Source organism: Mauremys reevesii, linkage group 2 (genome assembly GCF_016161935.1).
Source record: "Mauremys reevesii isolate NIE-2019 linkage group 2, ASM1616193v1, whole genome shotgun sequence".
NCBI lineage: Eukaryota > Metazoa > Chordata > Testudines > Geoemydidae > Mauremys > Mauremys reevesii.
In genome coordinates this window covers 253,091,487-253,114,328 of record NC_052624.1, presented here as the reverse complement: position 1 = coordinate 253,114,328, position 22,842 = coordinate 253,091,487, and the positions used below count along the sequence as shown (strand labels likewise).

The following is a 22,842-nucleotide window of genomic DNA, read 5'->3' as shown; positions in this document are numbered from 1 at the left end:
GAGGACACCACATCACAGTACACAGTATCATGGATGTTTTATATATGATTTATATTATATAGTATATATCTCTATCTCTTTATTCTATCCCTTTTTCCTGTTTTCCTTTTTTTCCTGTTTTTTTTTTTGGCCCTCTGCACACTCTGAACTATCTTCTTCAGAGAACTATCGAGAACTATCCAAAGATCTTTTTTGACTCCTCATCATGTTGTATGTATAGTTAGTTGTATGTATTATTGGGGTTATTTTTTTTTTCCAATGTGCATTTTTTTTTTTATTTTTTTATTTTCATTTGCATTTTTTTGCCTTATTTTTTAGTTGAATGACTTTTTTTTTTTTTGGTGTCCACACCACCACTCCCTCCCCGAGATGAGGCTGGGAGTGGGGCCACAGCTCTGGTGGGGAGAAACACAGAGGTAAGGGGGCGGAAGCTGTGGCTGCAGCTGTGGGCGGGTAAGAGGCAGGGAGCAGGGCTGGGGCCAGGAAAAGACGGTTACTCACCGTAGTAACTGTTGTTCTTCGAGATGTGTTGCTCCTATCCATTCCAGTCAGGTGTGCGCGCCGCGCGTGCACGGCTCTTCGGAACATTTTTACCCTAGCAACTCTGGCGGGCCGGCTGGCGCCCCCTGGAGTGGTGCCGCTATGGCGCCTGTTATATACCCCAGCCGGCCCGTCCGCTCCTCAGTTCCTTCTTGCCGGCTACTCCGACAGTGGGGAAGGAGGGCGGGTCTGGAATGGATAGGAGCAACACATCTCGAAGAACAACAGTTACTACGGTGAGTAACCGTCTTTTCTTCTTCGAGTGATTGCTCCTATGCATTCCAGTCAGGTGATTCCCAAGCCTTACCTAGGCGGTGGGGTCGGAGTGAGACGTGGCGGAGTGTAAAACCGCGGAGCCGAAGGCTGAGTCGTCTCGTGACTGCTGCACCAACGCGTAGTGGGAGGTGAAGGTGTGGACAGAAGACCAGGTAGCCGCTCTACAGATGTCCTGGATGGGGACATGGGCCAGGAAGGCAGCCGACGAGGCTTGCGCCCTCGTGGAGTGAGCGGTGAGGCGGCATGCTGGCACGCGAGCAAGCTCGTAGCATGTGCGGATACATGCCGTCACCCAGGAGGAAATCCTTTGTGAGGAGACCGGCTCGCCCTTCATGCGGTCGGCGACTGCGATAAACAGCTGGGTCGAACGTCGGAAGGGTTTCGTCCGCTCGATGTAAAAGGCAAGCGCCCTGCGGACGTCCAGGGTGTGCAGCTGTTGCTCACGAAGTGAGGCGTGCGGCTTCGGGAAGAAAACCGGGAGGAAAATGTCCTGGTTGAGGTGGAAGGCTGACACCACCTTAGGGAGGAAGGCCGGATGTGGTCGAAGCTGCACCTTGTCTCGATGGAAGACAGTGTATGGTGGACCAACCGTTAGAGCACGGAGCTCAGAGACTCGTCTCGCTGATGTAATTGCGACGAGGAAGGCTGTCTTCCAGGAGAGGTAGAGCAGAGAGCACGTGGCCAGAGGCTCGAAGGGCGGACCCATAAGCTTGGCCAGGACGAGGTTCAAATCCCAGGCCGGGGCAGGACGCCGCACCGGCGGGTACAAGCGGTCCAGGCCTTTAAGGAAGCGGGAAACCATCTGGTTGGAGAAGATGGACCGACCTTCCACAGATGGACGAAAGGCGGACACTGCTGCCAGGTGTACCCTCAGGGAGGAGACCGCAAGACCTTGCTCCTTAAGGTACCAGAGGTAGTCCAGGATGGTAGGGACAGGGACTACGAATGGATTGAGTCCTCGTTGGTCATACCAGAGCGCAAATCGCTTCCATTTTGCAAGGTAGGTGGAGCGAGTGGAAGGCTTTCTGCTCTCTAGCAGGACGTGCTGTACTGCCGCCAAACAGTCCCTCTCTGCGTGGGTCAACCACGCAGGTACCAGGCTGTAAGATGGAGGGACTGCAGGTTCAGATGGCGGAGTCTGCCGAAGTCCTGTGTGATGAGGTCGGGCCATAACGGAAGGGGGATGGGATCCCGAACGGAGAGCTCGAGGAGCAGGGTGTACCAATGCTGCCTCGGCCAGGCCGGAGCGACGAGTATGACACGGGCCCTGTCCCTCCGAAGCTTCTGTAGCACTCGGTGTACGAGCGGGAACGGAGGGAAGGCGTAGAGGAGGTGATCCTTCCAGGAATAAAGGAAGGCGTCCGACAGGGAGCCCGGGGCGAGCGACCCTGGTACGAGCAGAACAGGTGGCACTTCCTGTTTGCCTTGGAGGCGAATAGGTCTATCCGGGGAAACCCCCACCTCCGGAAGATTGTGTGGACGACATCGGGACGGAGAGACCACTCGTGGGAGAGGAACGACCTGCTGAGATGGTCGGCCAGCGTGTTCTGCACTCCCGGAAGAAAGGACGCTTCCAGGTGAATCGAGTGGGTCACGCAGAAGTCCCACAGGAGCAGCGCTTCCTTGCAGAGGAGGGAGGAGCGGGCTCCGCCCTGCTTGTTCACGTAGAACATTGCTGTTGTGTTGTCCGTGAAGACTGTCACGCAGCGGCCTTGCAGGCGGGTGCGGAAGGTATGACACGCCAAACGGATCGCTCGCAGCTCGCGGATGTTGATGTGTAGAGCGAGCTCTTGGGGTGACCAAAGACCTTGGGTGTGTAGGTCGCCCAGGTGAGCTCCCCAGCCGAGCGCTGAGGCATCCGTGGTCAGAGTGGCGGATGGGCGAGGAGGGTGGAACGGGACTCCCGCACACATGACCTCCGGGTCTAGCCACCAGCTGAGGGACTCGAGGGTTGGCTTGGTGACTGTGACCACCATGTCGATGGGATCTCGATGCGGCCGGTACACCGACGCTAGCCAGGACTGGAACGGGCGTAGGTGGAGCCGCGCGTACGCGGTGACATACGTACAGGATGCCATGTGGCCCAGGAGGCGGAGGCAGGATCACACCGTCGTGGTAGGGAAGGTGACGAGGTCTCTGATGATGGAGACCATTGTCTGGTGCCGCGATCGTGGCAAGCAGGCCCTGGCCAACGTGGAGTCGAGAACCGCTCCAATGAACTCCACCCGCTGCGATGGAATCAATGAGGACTTCTCGGCATTGATGAGAAGACCGAGTCGTTGAAAGAGGAACAGGATTTCTGTCATCTGGTCCATTACCAGCCGCCGAGACTTTCCGCGAATCAGCCAGTCGTCGAGATACGGGTAGACGTGTATCTGACGACGGCGGAGGGCTGCGGCAACCACCGCCATGCATTTGGTAAACACCCTCGGTGCGGTGGATAGGCCAAATGGTAGCACTGCGAACTGGTAGTGAACGTTGTTGACTACGAACCGCAGGTAGCGTCAATGGGGAGGGTAGATCGCGACATGGAAGTACGCGTCCTTCATGTCGAGGGCGGCAAACCAGTCTCCCGGATCCAGAGAGGGAATGATGGTCCCCAGGGTGACCATGCGGAACTTGGGCTTGAGCAGATACTTGTTCAGCTCTCGAAGGTCCAGTATAGGACGTAGCCCTCCTTTCGCTTTGGGGATGAGAAAATATCGGGAATAGAATCCCCTGCCCCGCCTGTCTTGAGGCACTGCCTCTATGGCACCCACGCTCAACAGAGTCTGGACCTCTTGTAAGAGGAATTGCTCGTGAGAGGGGTCCCTGAAGAGGGACAGGGAGGGTGGGTGGGAAGGGGGGGGGCGAAACAAACTGAAGGCGGTATCCCGACTGGATTGTTTGGAGCACCCAGTTGTCCGTAGTTATATGGGACCACGCCGAAAAGAAATGGGAGAGGCGGTTGCAAAACAAAAGGGTAGGATCCGGTGGAGAGACTGATGGGCCGTCCTCGGGCGTCCCATCAAAAGGCCTGCTTGGAGCCTTGCGGGGCCTTGGAAGGGGCCTGGGTCTGGTTGCGCCTGTTGCCGGATGGACGACGGCGATTTTGGCCCGGTCGCCTGCTGTTGTAAGGGCGATACCGATGCTGAGCGAAAGGCCGTGAGGGTTGCTGCCTGAAGGACCGGCGCTGTGGAGCCGGTGTGTGCATCCCGAGGGTGCGGATCGCTACGCGACCGTCCTTCAGGGTCTGGATCCGGGCATCGGTTTTCTCGGAAAAGAGACCCTGGGTGTCAAATGGCAGGTCCTGCAATGTGTACTGCACCTCCGGTGGCAGTGTGGAGGACTGCAGCCAGGAGATGCGCCGCATCGTCACTCCTGAGGCTAGGGTCCGAGCTCCCGAGTCCGCGGAGTCAAGGGCGGCCTGGATGGAGGACCTGGAAGATTTCTTTCCCTCATCCAACAACGCCGAGAACTCTTGGCGGGAGGCTGTTGGGAGCAGCTCTGTAAACTTCGCCAGGGACACCATGATGTCATACGTGTACCTGGCGAGGAGGGCCATCTGGTTGGCGATGCGAAGTTGCAGGCCTCCGGCCGAGTAGACCTTGCGGCCTAACAGGTCCATTCGCCGCGCCTCCTTTGACTTTGGCGCAGGGGCGGGTTGACCATGCCTCTCCCTGTCGTTGACCGACTGCACGACCAACGAGTCTGGGGTCGGGTGAGTATACAAATACTCATAGCCCGTAGGGGGGACTGAGTACTTGCGCTCGACCCCGCGGGCCGTAGGAGGGATGGATGCCGGCGACTGCCAGAGCGTGGTGGCGTTCTTCTGGATTGTCCGAATGAACGGTAAGGCCACCCGTACTGGAGCCTCCGCTCCAATGACGTTCGTGACGGGGTCCTCATCCTCCTGGACCTCTGCCACAGGGAGATCTATGGCCTTCGCCACGCGGCGAAGGAGGTCTTGGTGGGCCCTCAGGTCTATCGGTGGAGGATCCTTGGCAGATGCTCCGGCCACCGCCTCGTCTGGTGACGACGACGAGGACAAGCCCTGGACGACAGCCTCCGTGGATGGATCTTCCAGCGGTTGATCGGCTGGCTCGGGCTGAGGATGCCTCTGGGGGTCAGGCGGTACCGAAACCGAACCCGGTGGCGAAGGGGGCGGTCGGCTGACGGTGGCCTCCGGCACCCTGCGCTCAGAGGCAGGGGCTCTTGGAGGAAAGGGTACCCCCTGAGTGTCGTATTGGGCCCAGGGGACCCAGAAGCCCCACTGTTGTGCACCCTGAGGCTGGCTCTGCGGAGTAGGTGGCAGGTGCCCGTTGCTGTCTGCCCCGGAAGCGACCGACGCGGGGCGGGATGGCCATGGGGGTGCAGAGGTGCTGACGGACTGCGCCGTGGAGAGAGGCAGTCTGGCCCCGGACGGTGCCGAGGATCGGTGCTGGGCATCACGGTATCGGGATGGTGACCGAGACCAACGTCCGCCACAGTGCCGGGAGCTCGACCGGTGCCGGGAGCTCGACTGGGATCCGGACCTGTGGTGCCGGGAGCGGCTGCGCGAGTCACAGTGCCGGGAACGGTGCCATGAAGCAGACCTCCGTCGGTACCGGCGCAAAGGCGATCGGGACCTGGAGCGACGCCGGGAGTGCGACCGGTACCGCGATGTCGAACGGTACCGGGACTGCGACCGGCGTCGGGACGGTGACCGGTGCCGCGATGGTGAGCGGCGCCGGGATCTTGAGCGGCGGGACGGTGACCTGCGTCGGGACCGTGAACAAGACCGGGACCGGGAGCGCCGTCTGTGTCGTCCGTCCGGAGAGGGGGGCCGCATCATCACTGCCGGCTTTCCCGCCGATACAACAGCCCGTACCGGCGGTGCCGGGGGCCGGAGGCTCGGAGCGTCTGTGAGCTCTATGAGCTCGCGCGCCATAGAGAAAGTCTCCGGCGTGGATGGCAGCCGAAGCTCAACCGCGGTCGGTGCCAGGGAGCATGGCGGTGCCGGACTCGACGGCCCTTGCGGCGCCTGAGTCAACGGCCCGGTGCACATCCTGTGCACGGCCACAGCAGAGACCACAGGTGGCGTAATTGACTTGGCTGCTGGGCCCTCAGCGTGGGACTTGGCAGCTGCCTTCGCCGGCTTGCGCTTCTTTGATGGCGACAGGGAGCAGTGCCGGGCCTTCGGTGCCGGTGGCTGAGGTTGCGGAGCCTCGGTGCCGGAGCGGCTCAGGGCCGCCGGTGCGCTCCGCACCGATGTAGTCTTCGGTGCCGGCGCGGACGGTGCCGGGGGCTGGAGCGACGCCTCCATTAGGAGCTGCTTTAACCTAATGTCCCGCTCCTTACACGTCCGGGGTTTGAAAGCGGAGCAGATAGGGCACTTATCTGTCCTGTGACTCTCCCCGAGGCAACAGAGGCAGGAGTCGTGAGGATCCCCGACAGGCACAGGCCGCTGGCAAGATGTGCAGGGCTTAAAGCCCGGTGCCCTGGGCATGAGCCCGCACCGGGAGAGGAAAGGGAGGGGGAACCCCCCTTATCCTTATCCTAAAACTAACTAACTAACTAACTGAACTATCTACACTAAGTAATGAAAGAACTATATACAGGAAAAAGTAGCAAGAGCTAGGGTTGTGGAGGACAGAGAGCACTCCACAGTTCCAACTGGCCGTCACGGGTGGTAAGAAGGAACTGAGGAGCGGACGGGCCGGCTGGGGTATATAACAGGCGCCATAGCGGCGCCACTCCAGGGGGCGCCAGCCGGCCCGCCGGAGTTGCTAGGGTAAAAATGTTCCAAAGAGCCGTGCACGCACGGCGCGCACACCTGATTGGAATGCATAGGAGCAATCACTCGAAGAAGAACGGAGCTATGGCCAGAGGCCAAGGCTGGGGGTGGGGCCAGGTCCTGGGGCCACGGCTGGGGCCACAGCAGAGCTGGAAGCTGAGCGAGGCTGGGTAGTGCTCCCTCGCTGGCCAGACCCACACTGGACCCTCTGTGCCCCTCTAGTGGGGTGCGCCCGATAGTTTGGGGACCTCTGCTCTATGGTTTACTGACCTCTGGAATGTTGTAAGAAAAGGTGTGTAGGGTCTATTGAATCTGTGGAATGTTCTACCTATCACAAACAAGGGGAGTGTAAATATGAGCAAAACTGAGCTCATAATTTGGAACCGAGTGAAGATGTAACCACTAAAAGACTGTTCTTCAGATTGGTAACGTATTGACCTTTCTGTATTATGCTGATTTTACTTTTGCTAAATAAATCCACTGAGCCTGGTTATCTGACATCTTGACTCACTTACTATCAAACCCCAATAGCTGATAAGTTTATTGCCAGTATGTAAAGCGTGTATATCACCACGGTATCTGTGTGTTTTTACAATGCTTCAACTAAATCATCAAAAATCCAAATAGGAGCAACAAAACACCATGGTCCTGATTTTAAGGGGTGCTTCAATGAGAGTTGTGTGCGCTACCATCCTGGAAAATTAGGTTCCATGTTGCCTGATGCCAACATCCAACATCTTTTAATCTAACCAGTCAAGTAGGAACTAGATTTACTTTAGTCAAACAGAAGATATTGAGCTCAATATTGGGCTAATTTGATGAAAAATAGTGACCTGTGATATACAGGAGCTCAGACTAAATGATCTAATGGTCCTTTCTGCCTTTAGAATCTATGAACCCAAGATGTCATTGGTCAGTGGGAAGGCCTATGGAAAAAGATGACAGCTCTTTCTAAGTATGGCCAAGGTTCATGCTTAATTGTATTTATGGATGATGCACGTTTTAGAGGGCCAGGCCTAATAACAAAAATGTCCTGTTTCTAGCATCTAGGTGGGCACTGCATTCTCACCTACCCACAACTTCTGAATAGAGAGCATGAGTCCAGCCAAGTAGTTACAAAGTGTGGATGATCAACAAAAGAGCCTCATATGACTGAAAATAACACAATCTAGGAGTATATAGGATTCTTGTAAAGCCCAAGATTGTGGACCACATGGAGAAAGGCCAAGCAGATACTTGCAACTGATGGAGTAGCTATAGATTTTGCCAGGCCCTCAAAGCAATTTTCCCTGACCATCAGCAACACCTCCAATTTTCCCATGCCAAGCTATAGCCAGCTGGCTTTCTTTCAACTTCTAACTTCTGCCAGGCATTGAGAAAGCCTAGAAATAACAGTGCCTAGGTCAGAATAGAAGAAACAGAATTGGGTGTTATCAGCATACAGATGATGCTGCAACCCATATTTTCTCAGTCTCCTTCGATGGATGTTGTAGAGGTGATAGGACTGATCTGTGCAGGACCTCACAGATGACAACCCTTGTGTGGAGGAACCAGCAGTTACCCATTATCACTTTCAAGGAACAATCTGAAAGAAATGTGTAGAATCATTCTGTAACAATCTGTCCATACCAGGTAGGTCATAAATATCAGCAGTGATCAGTAGTGATGAGGGTAGCTAGAAAACCAGTCTGAGAGCCCTTATTGGCAATTGAATACTCTTAGCACCTATCTGAAGGCATTCAGCTTCTGTAGGAGCAAGCACCAAGAGAATAACAAAACTGTAAACAAACAGCATTAGATCATAAAGGACAAACTGGTCAAAAGACCATATACAAAAGATGATGATAAAAGGTACCGTGTCAAGTTGGGTGAAGAAGAAATATCCATTGGGATAAGTTTTTGGCCTTGTTTTATTTAAAGTATTTATTAATGATATTGCAAAAGAGGTAACTAGCACATTGAACACTCAGAACATACGAACTTGGGAGGTACTGCAAGTACAAATGAGGACATAAAAATAAGGGGACCTAGAGAGATGAGATATAAAGACAGAAGATAACAGAACTACTCGTGAGATGCAAACATTCATCCTGGGGAAAGTAATCTAACAGAGGTTCAGTGGGAGGCTGATATTTGGAAAGCAGTAAAGCAGAAGATAGAAAATTGGATATGAGCTTGCAATATGATACGTTGGCAAAAATTCAGTCTGAGTTTGGCCTGTATACACAGAGGCATTGTGTCAAGGACTTGTTAGGAATAGTTCTTTTATATAGTAGTGAGTCCTTTAATAAAGCTAATGTTAAAATTATATAATACACAGGTTAAGGAAAGTGTCTGTATATTTGGGAATAGTGCTTATATTATTCAAAGTACAAAGGTTGGCTTAAAAGTAATACAATATATACAGACAGTTCTAGGCCAATTCAACATCAGAATAACATCTACAATAAGCTTACAACTAGTTACTAAGGGCATAGGAAGGGACTGATTTAGAATGAAAGGCTCAATGAAGAACTCAAACTGTACAGCATAGCTAAATAATGACCACAAGTATTTGAAGGGTATAAGTACCAAGGGGAAGAGGAATTGTTTAGGTACAGCACAGTTTCATATGACCAATCGGGAAAACCTATGGTGCCTTGTTAAATAACTATTCCCTCCCCATTATTTCTTCCTCCTCCTTCCCCACACCTCCCATCCTCCGTCTGGACAATCAGTCGAGGAAAGGAGAAGGCAATAGGAAAAGTCCTGCACAAACCCAAATCCAATCTTCTAGATTTACCATCCCAGGGGTGGGAAAGTTTTTGTTATTATCATGACCAACGCTAGGGTTGCCAACTTTCTAATCACACAAAACCAAACACCTTTGCCCAGCCCCCTACCCTGCCCCTTCTCTGAGGCTCTGCCCATTCCCCATGCCCCTTCTCCAAGGCCCCGCCCCCATGCACTCCATTCCCCCCCCTCCATCATTCACTCTTCCCCAACCTCACTCACTTTCATTAGTCTGGGACAAGGGGTTGGGATGAGGGACGGGGTATGGGCTCTGGGCTGGGGATGCAGGCTCTGGGGTGGGGCCGGGGATGAGAGGTTTGGGGTGCAGGAAGGAGCTCTGGGCTGGGGCAGGGAATTGGGGTGCAGGGGGGTGAGAGCTCTGGCTTGGGTTAGGGCCAGGAATGAGGGGTTTGAGGTATAGGAAGGGGCTGTGGGCTGGGTTAGGTGTTGGGGTGCAGGGGGAGTGAGGGTTCTGGCTGGGGGTGGGGCAGGGGATAAGGGTTTTGGGGTGCAGAAGGTGACTCCGGGCTGGGGCAGGGTGCAGAAGGGAGAGTGGGGTCCCAGCGGCGCTTACTGCAGCTCCGAGGAAGCAACCGCCAGGACCCTGTGGCTTCTAGGCACATGGGCACCAGGAGGCTCTGCACGGTTATGCATTGGTTGCAGTTCGAGGCCAATGGGAGCTGTGGAACCGGCACTGGGGCGGGGGCAGTGCGTGGAGCCTCCCAGTTCCTGGCCACACCAGTGTGTAGGGACCGCAGACATGACAGCTAATTCCAGGATCCATGCGGAGCTAGGGAAGGCAGGGAACCTGCCTTAACCTCAGCCCCTTGCTGCGCTGCCGACTGGACTTTTAACGGCCCAGTCAGTGGTGCCGACCGAAGCAGCCAGGTCCCCTTTCGACTGGGCATTCTGGTTGAAAACTGGACACCTGCCAACCCTAACCAATGCCCCTTCTGTTGAATGGAAGGGCCTGAAAATGGTGCATAAGTGAATCAGGCCTTTTCACTATGTGGAAAATTTAGCTGTCTCTTATAGGCATTTCCCACCGAAAAATGCCAGTGAAAAAGAAAGATTAGATATTTCCTGAAAAACTCATAAACCTTGTCCACATGGGGAATTGGCCCTGTTATCAGCTAATGGAGGAGCTACATTAATGCAAATGCCTAATGTAGACAACTTACCATGGCTTGACACCAGTGTGAATTCCACTAATGTATGTTTCAGCTTGCTTTGTCTACACTTTGGGATGGCATCGAGCACCAGTGTAGCCATGCCAATCAGTGGTTAGAATCTGGGCTAAATCCAACTTCAAACTTTGGAAAGTGGTACTCCACAGGAGGGAATTAATTTCATTATTATGAAGCACTCAGATACTATGGGGATGGATGTGGTATGAAGATATAGATGACATCACATATTGATTAGATAGAAATAATTCATTTATTCAAAATAGATAAATTGGAGACCAAGAAAAAACTGAATTGTCCTATTGTAAACTTACTGCAACATCGCTATTACAAAATCATTGTAAATCTACTACAGGATCACTACGCTTTGCAGTGTCCTCTGATGTATTTAGTTCAATTCACATCTGGCACTTTGGTTGACAATCCCAGCAAAAAGGTCAAGGATCAAAGCAGCCTGTTGACAAATATGTCCTTTCATGACTGAAGGTGGATCTTTAGAATATGTCTGAAGTAGGGGAGTATGAAGAAGCATAGTCCCTGTGTTGTATTTGTTCTGTGGAGATAGGATCTTGGTTTCCAGTGCTGTCAAACTAGCAAGATAGCACCTTTCAGAGTACTGAAAAAAGTCACTTTAAAACTAAAAATAACAAAACATTTAAAATCAAATTCAGTCCTCTCTGCTTGCTTTGCCTTCATGGCCATACATCCTAGACCTGATTTACTTTAATGTTACCCCCTGCCATCTCCACTCAACCTATGATGTAGTCTTGACAACCTCAGACATCTCTGTGCCTTCTTCCATGCTTGGAATGCCCTTATCCAACCTATTCATGAAGCCACCTGTCTTGCCATATTCAAATCCTTCTTGAGTACTCACATCTGCCACAAAGCCTATTAGCATGTGCGCGTGCACACACACACACCCCCCAGAACCATAAAGATTATGATGTGTACATGCTTTATCGAGTAGCAATCTGATATTGTTATTGTCTCCTTGCCCCCTTTTCTCCCCTCTTGTGGATCATAAGAACATAAGAACGGCCGTACTGGGTCAGACCAAAGGTCCATCTAGCCCAGTATCTGTCTACCAACAGTGGAACAGAGTGACATCTGTTCACTCACTTGTTATGTCTTGGTGAATTAATCTTTTCAGGGCAAGGACTGTTTTCATGTGTATCTAACACAATTTTGGGACTTAAAAAAAATTATAACAAAAATATTTGAATACATTAAACAAATGTTAAAGATCAGAATACAGAGTACATTAATTTATTCATCCCTAGAGTCGAAATTTCCCAATTCCACATCTCCTAACAACAAAGAATGCATTCAGTTTGCCTGTAACATGAAGTTAAATTCAAATGACAATAGAAATTAGCTCTTTTATGGAATTATATTATGAATTTACAGGCTGTTTGACTCATAGCCACAAAAACAGTCATGAGATGAACTCAGCTTTTTAAACAAAGCCACATTCTGTCACAGTTTTTAGCCATTAAATATAAACAAAGAACAACTACAACATATAACTTGGAGGCATCAGAAGGCAATTTTATAGTGACACTAACCTACCGCTATGTAACGACTTAAATTTGCCAACATGTTTCGGACAGTAAAAGTTAAGTACTTGTAAGTGTGATGGTAATTTCAACAAATGCTGTGTTGTTATTTCATAATTGTTGTTTCAGCCTTGGCATACCAATTTAAGAGACGCTTAGCTGACAGCTTAAGCATGATACCCTGTAGCGAGGCCGTGGGACACCCCACTGCCCCGCTGAGGGACAAACCTTCCCCAACCCCGCTGTGGGAGGGGCCACCGGGTCCTGCGCCCGCCCCTCAGAGGTCACGGCACAGACCCGGAAGCATTAAAGCTGGCTTGCAGAACTCAGTAGGGGCCCAGCCACCGCAGGGACCAGATGTCTGTGGCCGCGGCCCACCGGGGCACACGCCTCCCCAGCTGAGCCTGCCCCACGCTCGCTACCCGGAGGAGGACTAGCCGAGCCTGCCCCGCACTAGCTACCCGGAGGAGGACTGGCCAAGCCTGCCTCGCACTAGCTACCCGGAGGAGGACCGGTCGAGCCTGCCCTGTGCTCACTACCCGGAGGAGGACTGGCCGAGCCTACCCCGCGCCAGCTACCCCGAGGAAGACTGGCCGAGATCACCCCGAACCAGCTGCCCCACGGAGGAGCCGAGCCTGCCTCTCGCCCGCTACTCCAACGACCTGCTGGACCTACCCTCGAACCCTTACACCGAGGAGCCGATGGTGGTTGAGACCGCCGGGGACACCACAACGACGCAGGTACTCGACGAGGGGGAGAGGGGAAGTAGCCCGGGGGTAGCCGACCCCAGTCTGGCTGCAGCACTGCCAGAACCAATGTCAGTGTGTTGCGGCCAGGATCCCCACTGACACAGCAGCAGGCTGCCTGCTGCTGTTAGGGCCCCGGGCTGGAACGCAGTGGAGTGGGAGGGCCTGCATTCCCCTCTGCCACCCAACTCCTGGGTGGTGGACTCCCCCTTTTCCCTGGCCTGAAGAGGCCGAAACTTCATTGTGTTGCCCCCCCCCCCCGACCTAAGGGCCGGGCTTATAACTGTGCTGCTCAGCCCTGCCTGAGGGCCTGAGCATAGTGACTCTGTGTTTGCTGCCCCGCCCTGACCTAAGGGCTGGGCTTAAGACTATTGCTGCTCAGCCTTGCCTGAGGGCCTGAGCCTATTGACTCAGTGTTTGTCACCCGCCTTGACCAAGGACAGGGCTTAAGGCTATTTGTAGCGATGCCGTGGGATACCCCACAGCCCTGCTGAGGGACAAACCGCGGCCGAGCCGCATTACATACCCATTGAACTATGTTGGTACTGCTGGAAATTAATTTCCTACTCCCTTTATTTCAGGCAGTTTCTATATCATGATACTGCTTTGCTATTTTAATTGTATCCATTACTTCCTAGTTATACTAAAATCTATTTACAAGAACATTACAGCACGTTCAGTGTTTTGTCATTAGGTCTTATAGCTATTGTACAACTACACTAAATGCCATGGCCCCAGTATCAAGGAGCTTATAGTCTAAAGACTGGAAAATGACCCAGTGATAAAATAGACGGAAGTTACAAGTACTTGTAAATAAATTAAATTTGAAAAGCTTAACACTCTGTTCTTAACTTAGTCCCTCACTCCATAAGGTTACAGAGTTAAAGTAATTATTGTTCACCTGTTGAAACCTGACTGTTATTTGGAATTAATCAAATAAACTTACATCCTAGCAGGCCTACTTTTTATCCAGTAAAGATTTGTCATCTCCAGTACCCACACAGAAATAGGTATAGCAGAAGATACATGGGAAAATATAGACAGATAGGAAAAGTCTGCATGTCTGCCATTACTGTGAAAGTGAAATGCATTTGTTTATATTTGTGAATTATTTAAAATACCACCTGCTTCTCAGTCCAGGAAAATCAATGTCAGTTAGACTCCTACTTCAGTGAGGAAACTCTGAAAATTGTACCCCTAGTTTTTGTTTATAACTACAGGATACAAAATACCGACAAACTGATTTTAAAAAGTAGTGATGGCCACATAAATATCTCAACATGATATTTAGTCTGATCCTGTCTTACTTTGGATCCAGGCTATGGCAATCTTCCGACTCTTCTAAGAGAACAATGTATTACGAACTGAACGTCCACCCTGAAATCATTTGATGCCTCTCCTAGTAAGGGAGTCCTGACAGACTATCCCTAATCATGTAGCACCTTATTTTCAGCTCTGAAATCCACACACATCTGCACATTTACATTACAAGAACATTATTGCATGTGCAAATCCTTGATTTGCTTGTACACCGTGCCTAGGTGGACATGCATCTAGCCATGGGCAAACTGTACACCCAGTTAGCGGTTTCCCAGAACTGTGCCAGGGAGAGCTTCCATAAGGTGGCACCAAGCCCTTTGTAACCTCATCCTTTCCCACTCAGACATGTGAGCTTGGGGAAGGGAGAAGCAGCAGAAAGCTCTGCAGTTTCTGCAACCAGAAACTGAGCTGGCAGGAGCTGAGACAACTAACTGCAGCATGATGTCACCAGTGTCTGACTGTTTGTCATAGGTCTCACTCCAACTTGGAGCTGTTGGGTTCCAATGTGGGGACCTGCCTTGGTTTCCCTCTAAACTAAAATCCTAGTTTAGATCTGGTTCTCGCTGCCACCAGTCAGGTTAAAGTGTCTGACACACTGCCTGTCCCCAAGCTTCCCCTGGGGAACCCAGATTCAAACCCCTTGAATCTCACCAGAGAGAGAGAAACAGCCATTTCCCCTCCCCCCTTCCCTCTCTCCAGCCTGCTCTGGAGAGATTACCCCGAGTCAAATCCTTGACTCAATACAAAGAGGGACTCACCTCCCCCTCCCCTTCCCTTGAATCTCCACAAGGGAAGGAATTAACCAAGTCCTTAATAGAAAAGAATTTATTAAAGAATAAAAAGAAAGTAACTTGTCTCTGTAATCCAAGATAGAACAATTCAGGGTCTAAACTTATCAATCTCTGGAGAGAATTCCCCCCTCCCCCTTTCTTTCTCAGTGAAAGCAAAGTAACAGCAAACAGGAATAAAGAATTTCCTTTAGCAAACACACAATTGCAAATATAGAAAGCAACTCAAAAGACTAATCCGCCTTTCTAATTAATACTCACTATTAAACAGTAGAAACTACTCCAGGAGAACTTGGAGACATGACTGACCTCTCTTAGATCCAAAAAGAGCTCTAACAAAGAACACAGACAAAGGCTTCCCTCCACAGAGATTTGAAATTATCTCGTCTCTGATTGGTTCTCTGGTCAGGTGGTCATCAGGTACTGCATGTTAACCCTTTACAGGTAAAAGAGACCTTAACCCTTAACTATCTGTTTATGACATGCCCCCCAAATCGCAGACAGTGGGGGAACCACACTGGCGGTGATTTCCTTCTAGAACTTTAAAATAAACAGATTAACAAAACACATGCACTATTACATATACTACTAAGTATGTAAACAACAAGATATTTGACATTTAAGAACACTTTTTAACCATTTGACCGGACATACTTGGCAACGTCCTTGCCCATCCCCTCCCAGTGGAAGGACTTCCCCAACCTGTCCTTGGTTATGTTCACCCCAGAATGACCACTGGGATGTCATGGCCCAAGCTTAAGAGCTTGTGCTGGTACTTAGTTGGAACTACCAACTGTTTTTAAGGATTCTGGCCTTTCTGGTGTCCACCAGAAAGAATCTTGTTATGTAAAAGTCCTTGTTTTACAACAAACTGGGATCGATTAGAAGAGCTGAGAGGCGGTGGGTTGCTCCGTGCCGCCGCCCAAGCTTTTTTAAGGCTGTCATCAGCTTCCTGCTCAGTCTGGAACTGTTTCCTTGAAGCTGGAGACACTAGTTCCTCTTTAGACTGTGGATTTGGGCTTGGTCCCTCTGGAAGCGATGTAGGTGATGAGGTTGTTTCCATTGACTGTGGACCGCTCTCCGCTGGTGCACAAGGTGATATTTTAGGCTCTGGCTGAGCCTCTTGGGTAGGGTTGTTTGCTGCTTCTGCCAGTTCAGGCTCTTTGGCGCCCCCTGGCAGTGGAGTTGCAAGCGCTGGCGTCAGTGCTGGCGCTGGTTCTGCCGCTGGTTGCTCTTCCAGTTCCGGTCCTGGGACTGGATGTACTATGGCTGCTGTAGTTGTTGTCATGGGATCCGGTTCCACCACCTCTGTCTGGGTCTCTGGTAACACAGACGGGGTCCTGGTGGATGGCTTAGGAACAGGGATGGGAGTGCCTGCTTGTTTGGCCTGGCTGCGGGTGACCACTCCCCCCTTCTTGGCCAGCTGCACATGGTTGGCCAAGTTTTCCCCCAGTAGCATGGGGATGGAATAATTGTCATAGACAGCAAAAATCCACTTTTCTGACCAGTCCTTGTACTGGTCTTCAGGGATGCTGTACCCATGGCAGGTCCTTTTAAAATTTTTCAAGAAGGCCTTAGTGTCCTTACCTGCCATGTAGGTGGGAAATTTTTGGGGATGGAGAACAGTGCCTGGAGAAGGATTGTTAGGGTTGGCTGGAACATGTGGGTTAGCTCTGGCTAATTCCAGGTCTTTGTTTTTTAACTCCATTTGTTTTCTGTGCTCAGCCTCTTTGGCTGCCTCTTTGGCTCTGTGGTCAGCTTCTTGTTTCTCCAGCTCCCTCTTGTGATTAGCCTCTCTGGCCTGTTGCTTCTCCATGTCCTTGTGCTTTTTGGTGCTGGCCACACCCCTCTGCATTCAGTGAACTGTATTGCTTGGTTCACTTTTGCTACCCTTTCTATTCACGACTGAATAAAAAGAAACAAAAAACTTTTTATTTGCAAATGTGTAGCCCCTGTTTGCTGATATACTGAGAAGACCAAAAAAAACCTGGTTTGTCCTGTTTCTAGCACTTGCTAAGTACCTCACAGTGGGGGTCCTTCTAACAAGCCTCCTAGAAAACTTACACCTTTTTGCTAGCTGTTTTTTTTTCAAGCAGACAGAAAGAAAAAAGGAGAAAAAAGAAAAGAAGAAAAAAGAAGTCTTTTCCTAACACAGCCCGTTAGAAAACTTTATTTCCCTCAGCTAAACCCAGCTGAAAATCTGTTTCCAAAAAAAAAAACAATCTCCCCCTCCTGGCTCCCAAGAAGGTAGAAAACCCGGTTTTGCAACTCTCTCTTACAATTGCTAAGTACCCTCTCAGCAGGGTGTTCCTTGTAACAAAAGCCTGGTTAGAAAAACTAATTCCCTCCAGCCAAACTTGCTGAAGATTCCTTCTAACCCTGAAAAACTGCTTTAAAACTCCCTTTTCCTCAAGCTGCCTGTCCAAGCAACCCGAAAGAAAAACTGCTTCCAACAAAGCCTGCTGGAAAACTTAATTCCCTCCAGCCAACCTGGCTGAAGATTCCTTCTAACAATACCAGTTAGAAACTGAATACTTGTGAACTCCTCCTCCTCTCTCAGGTTGCTTTCCTGCTCTAGAAGAAGAGAATAGCTCTTTTCAGCTTAGCCCAGCTGAAAAAAAAACTGCCTCTAACAATACCAGTTAGAAAACCTGTGTCTGTTTGCCTTCGGGGTCTCTCTCCCTCCTAACCTGCAGTCCTGCTTTAGGAGAAGAGAATAGCAATGGCTGTTTGGTTCAGAAAAATCCCACCTCTGCCACCATGTCATAGGTCTCACCCCCACTTGGAGCTGTTGGGTTCCAATGTGGGGACCTGCCTTGGTTTCCCTCTAAACTAAAATCCTAGTTTAGATCTGGTTCTCGCTGCCACCAGTCAGGTTAAAGTGTCTGACTCACTGCCTGTCCCCCAAGCTTCCCCTGGGGAACCCAGATTCAAACCCCTTGAATCTCACCAGAGAGAGAGAAACAGCCAGTTCCCCTCCCCCCTTCCCTCTCTCCAGCCTGCTCTGGAGAGATTACCCCGAGTCAAATCCTTGACTCAACACAAAGAGGGACTCACCTTCCCCTCCCCTTCCCTTGAATCTCCACAAGAGAAGGAATTAACCAAGTCCTTAATAGAAAAGAATTTATTAAAGAATAAAAAGAAAGTAACTTGTCTCTGTAATCCAAGATAGAACAATACAGGGTCTAAATTTATCAATCTCTGGAGAGAATTCCCCCCTCCCCCTTTCTTTCTCAGTGAAAGCAAAGTAACAGCAAACAGGAATAAAGAATTTCCTTTAGCAAACACACAATTGCAAATATAGAAAGCAACTCAAAAGACTAATCCGCCTTTCTAATTAATACTCACTATTAAACAGTAGAAACTACTCCAGGAAAACTTGGAGACATGACTGACCTCTCTTAGATCCAAAAAGAGCTCTAACAAAGAACACAGACAAAGGCTTCCCTCCACAGAGATTTGAAATTATCTCATCTCTGATTGGTTCTCTGGTCAGGTGGTCATCAGGTACTGCATGTTAACCCTTTACAGGTAAAAGAGACCTTAACCCTTAACTATCTGTTTATGACACTGTTTTTACAGCTTTCACTCTGAATATTTTTTCCCTCTGGTGATTGGGCTGTTTGGTACAACAGCCTCCCGACCCACACAGTCTCTTCATTAAACCTCACTCCATGCTCCTCTCCACCCCCTTATTCTGTTTTTTCCTATCCCCTCCCTTCATTGTCCCTTCTCAATTCCTTTGTTCTCCCTTTCTCAGTTCAGCTAATCTCCTCCTAACAAAACACCACCCAAAAAAGTTGACAAAACAACAAAAAATTGTGACACCTGGAAATCATTCCATTGTTCACTCTGTATGTATGTTATATTCCTTCTCTCCTTCCCTTTGTCTGTAATTTCTGTTTAGATTATGAACTCTTCAGGGCAGGGACTGTCTCTAGTTCCACGTCAAAACAGTGCTTAGTACAATGGGGGCCTGATCTCAGTTGGGAATCCTAGGTGCTACCATAATACAAATAATAAATAATAATTTCTCCAGGAATGTATGAACAGAAGAGAGTGAGCTGTTTTTTACTGTATTTAGTATAAACCACATACCAACATAACACACTACTTTTGTATGAATATTAATGAGTATACAATATACATCGCATACTACACAGAGACACACATTTAAATATAAAATATCCAATTTCCTTTGTAAGAAACATTAGTTTTACTCAACTTCCTTAATTGCTAATGACAGCTTTTCAGAGTGAATTATACATAAGTGATTTTTTTCCAGATGTAAGGCATTTAATAAACAAAGTATCTAACACTGATTCTGGATGTCCTGGTATTAAGTCAGAAAATAACTCTATCCCTGCTTATGTAGAACATTTCAGTATTGAATTTTAACTAGTAAATGTAAAAAGCAATGAGGAAGATTTCTACCAATGACAAATGTGTTTGCAAATTGAAAAGGGAAGTATTGAGCAATTAAATGGTTATACTAATCCAATAAAATATAAGATACCATCTTGGTAATTAAAACTATTTCACATCAAATAAATTTTGCGTGTTCAAAAGTGAGAAAACGAGGACTGAAATATACAAAGAATGTTTATAACAAATGACAAACAATTCTGCAACTGCATTTCAGTGATCCTTCACAAATCATTAATAACAATCCCCAAAACATAAGCATAACAGCTCACATTGGTTCCTGAGAAGGAATGGATTATTGCATTAGGTGTGCTCTAGTAAGCATAAAAACACAAGCCACAGTCCAATCTGTAGGAGGATCTTTGCTAAACAAACAAACCAGTTTGGTAAATGTTCAGCCAGGTAAAAAGTTCCCACTCTCCTCTTTTCCCCTACAATATTGTTAATTAGGAAACTTCAGCATTACATTCAAATGACTAAATTGTAATATATACATATTATACATATTTAAATCACAAAATATTGAAGAAAAAAATCTGATTCCTACCAGTTTGGCTGAGTTGAGAAGTGCTGCGGCTTTTTCGTGACAGACCCACAATCGCTACCATCTTTGCGCCGATGCTGGAGCGTCGTTTTTTGCCACTAGTGCCCACAGTGCCCACTGCTGTGTCAGACTGGCTGCCATCATTCTTCTCTAGCGTGTACATGTCCCCGCCGATGCTGGTGCTCTTAGTCATGTTCTTTCCTGAGGCGCCCATCTGTCTGCTTTGCATTTTGGATGTAAAGACACTGTCAGCCGATGGATGGACAAACAATGTAGACAACAGAAGAGTGAAAAGGGGAAGACAGAAAAGGACAGGTTTCAGATGAAACATTTTGGGAGACTGTAGGGGCAAAGCAGCTAATTCACACAGGTGGGGTTTTGCTTTTGTTAGAGGTAGAGAGGAACAACTTTAATTGTCAAATTTCTGCTAGCACTTCATTGTTTTTCTCTCTTTAACCATAGACGTCACTTGTTAAACTTTTTTTTTAATTAAAAGGTTTTCCTTCTATTTATGAAAGTTCTTAAAAGTACATTATCTACATATAGCATAATGATAAATACACTTGTATACCATTTGTAAATGTAGGGAAAACATCATGTATTTTCATATTTAATATACAATTTATTAGTTCAGTATTTCCTTTCCATGTTTAACTCTTGGCCAGTCAAATTACACACATCTGTTCCTCCGGTCTGCCACTAGGCAGATTCTGCAAATCAGTTAAGCAAAGATTGCCTAGACCAGGCAAAAGAGGCAAAGCAAATAAGCATCAAAAGTGTCATCTGTAATGTCATTTTTCTGAACTAAAAATCTAGTGCTGCAGAATCCCTGAGTAGATGAGTAGTTTTTTGCACTGGATTCTCTTTCCTGAGTAGGCTCTTTCTTGATTCTAAAACTTATTTGCACTATATTGACATTTATGTATATTATCTTATAATTGCAAGTGATCAGCCTCTCAGATCAGTGATTCCCAAACCATTTCACAGTGCAGACCCCTTGGTAAGAAAGACTTGCTCTTAGTCACTTCCCAATGATCATGAACAAGTTATTCCCCAACCTCCGAGTCTTGATCCCTCGCCTTCCTTTCAGGAACTATGGTGCACAATTACATGAAAAAGCAATATGAGAGCAGGATTAGGAGACTAAATAAAAATAAGCTTGCTTCAACATGGTGGGGAGGGCTAATTGCTTATTTTCCTCCCCTGCATTTTGTATCTGTGCTGTGCCATACATTTATTAGTACCACATTCCTATTGTTGTCTGCATCTCCCATTATACTGCCTAGGTGACACTGCAATTTGATTCTCTCCTTATGTATGTTTGCTGCCACTACAACATAGGTGTCATCCACAAATTTATTATTTACACTAAAGAAACATCCTACACAGAAAGACACAAAGTGGCTGCACAGCAGAGTGCAGATGGGTACTTCTTTTTGCTGGAGTCACAGGTGGGTGTTTATTTTTGTTTGTTTAGTTTACTTGGTCAAAAGATCCTCTGGAAACCCTAATCATCTGTGACTGGGGGTCAACTAACATGAAGTATCACAACTTAAAAATTGGTAAATGACAAAGCAGTGTGACAGACGCAGCTCCATGCTCACCTATAAGTGTTCCATGAATCATGATGTGAGCGCTACATAGATCAGTGTTATACCATTTGGTGAAAAAGGACTGTCTGAGATGCATGATGTGGATGGTTTGGGAAAAAATTAAAGTCCTCCCTTCAGAAAGAAAGAAATATATGGAACACTTTACAGTACTGCACTTTTGTGTTAACTTTGAGCCTGCTGCTACAAGGTCTCCATGTTGACTTCCATGGGAACTCCTTGCACAGGATTCGGCCCTTTATTAGTTCGATTTGGTATGGCACCTACTCTTGGTAACTCTGCTTTAGACACAGGGCTGGGTAGAAAAACTAGAACAAAGTGGAATATTTTAGTGAGGCAAGGAAAATAATTAACAGTTTTGCTTACAAATAGTGATGCCACAAAGATTAACAAAGGCTTTTTGTTTGTTTGTTTTGAACACAGAACTGAGATAGGGAGTGAGTGATTTCCGCCAGCAGAGGGCTCCAGTGTGGCTTTTAGCCACAGTCCTAAGTAGTCAGTCCTCCTGGAGCTCCCGCTACTCAAGGAGAGTGGATCCACTTCGGGGGGATCCAGCATGTGCTCCCTGTAGAGCCAGCCAGCTCTGTTGGTTAGTGCAGAGGAGGACTGGGGCCATAACCTTGCCTCTTACTGTCTTTGGGGTGAACACTGGGGTTGCAAATGTCTTCACCCCTACATGGGGTAATGCTGTGACTCTCTCACTTGTGACCCTGCACAGGCAACAGCAGCCCCCTGGCCCATAGTTATTTTGTTCCACATCCATTTGAAAAAGCAGTGATGGCATCTTTGCTTTTTGCAGTTCCCACAGTAGATGTTACACTGTTATAAACATATTCACTGAGTCTATGTGGTGCCCTCCAGAGCGCACACATTCTTCCATTATTATACACTCACACAAATATAGTTTCCACTGTACTGAGTGACTGAGTCTGTTCCTCCCTCCCTGGAGAAGCAAAAAATTCAGCATGAACAAAGCAATTGGTATGTCAGTTCACATTACTGGAAGTCTGCTATTATGTTTGGGTACCTACTTTACAAGCTAATCTGCAGTAGTGGCCTGACTAGGCATCCCTGGGCACTATCTATAAATAGTAAAGCGCAAACATCTGGACAAATACTGCATACTTGAATATGTTTAATTGTGAGAAAAACAAAACAAGTATGCTGACTTTCAGAGCAGATCTGCCTCTTCTATGACTAGAGATACCACAGGGATAGTGGGAGCTGTTAGTGGGCCTGAGGTCAGGGAAACCCAATCCCCTAATGGGCAGGGTTCCCCATTTTAGGAAAACTCTTCCCTCAATGATGATGCCTATAGAA

At 48.5% G+C, this 22,842-nt stretch overlaps 1 protein-coding gene across 13 annotated transcripts in view; it reads right to left on the bottom strand.

The window, feature by feature from the left end:
- The window catches only part of RIMS2 (regulating synaptic membrane exocytosis 2), a 787,778-nt gene that overhangs the window by 63,246 nt on the left and 701,690 nt on the right, over window positions 1-22,842 (bottom strand). For 9 of the 13 annotated variants that reach the window (XM_039525805.1, XM_039525808.1, XM_039525806.1 and 6 more), the window contains one exon: window positions 19,916-20,133. In XM_039525805.1, the coding sequence (XP_039381739.1) occupies window positions 19,916-20,133 (218 nt within the window). Of the gene's footprint in view, window positions 1-19,915; window positions 20,158-22,842 lie in introns of all 13 variants that reach the window. The other 4 variants (XM_039525817.1, XM_039525811.1, XM_039525818.1 and 1 more) reach the window with 1 other exon arrangement.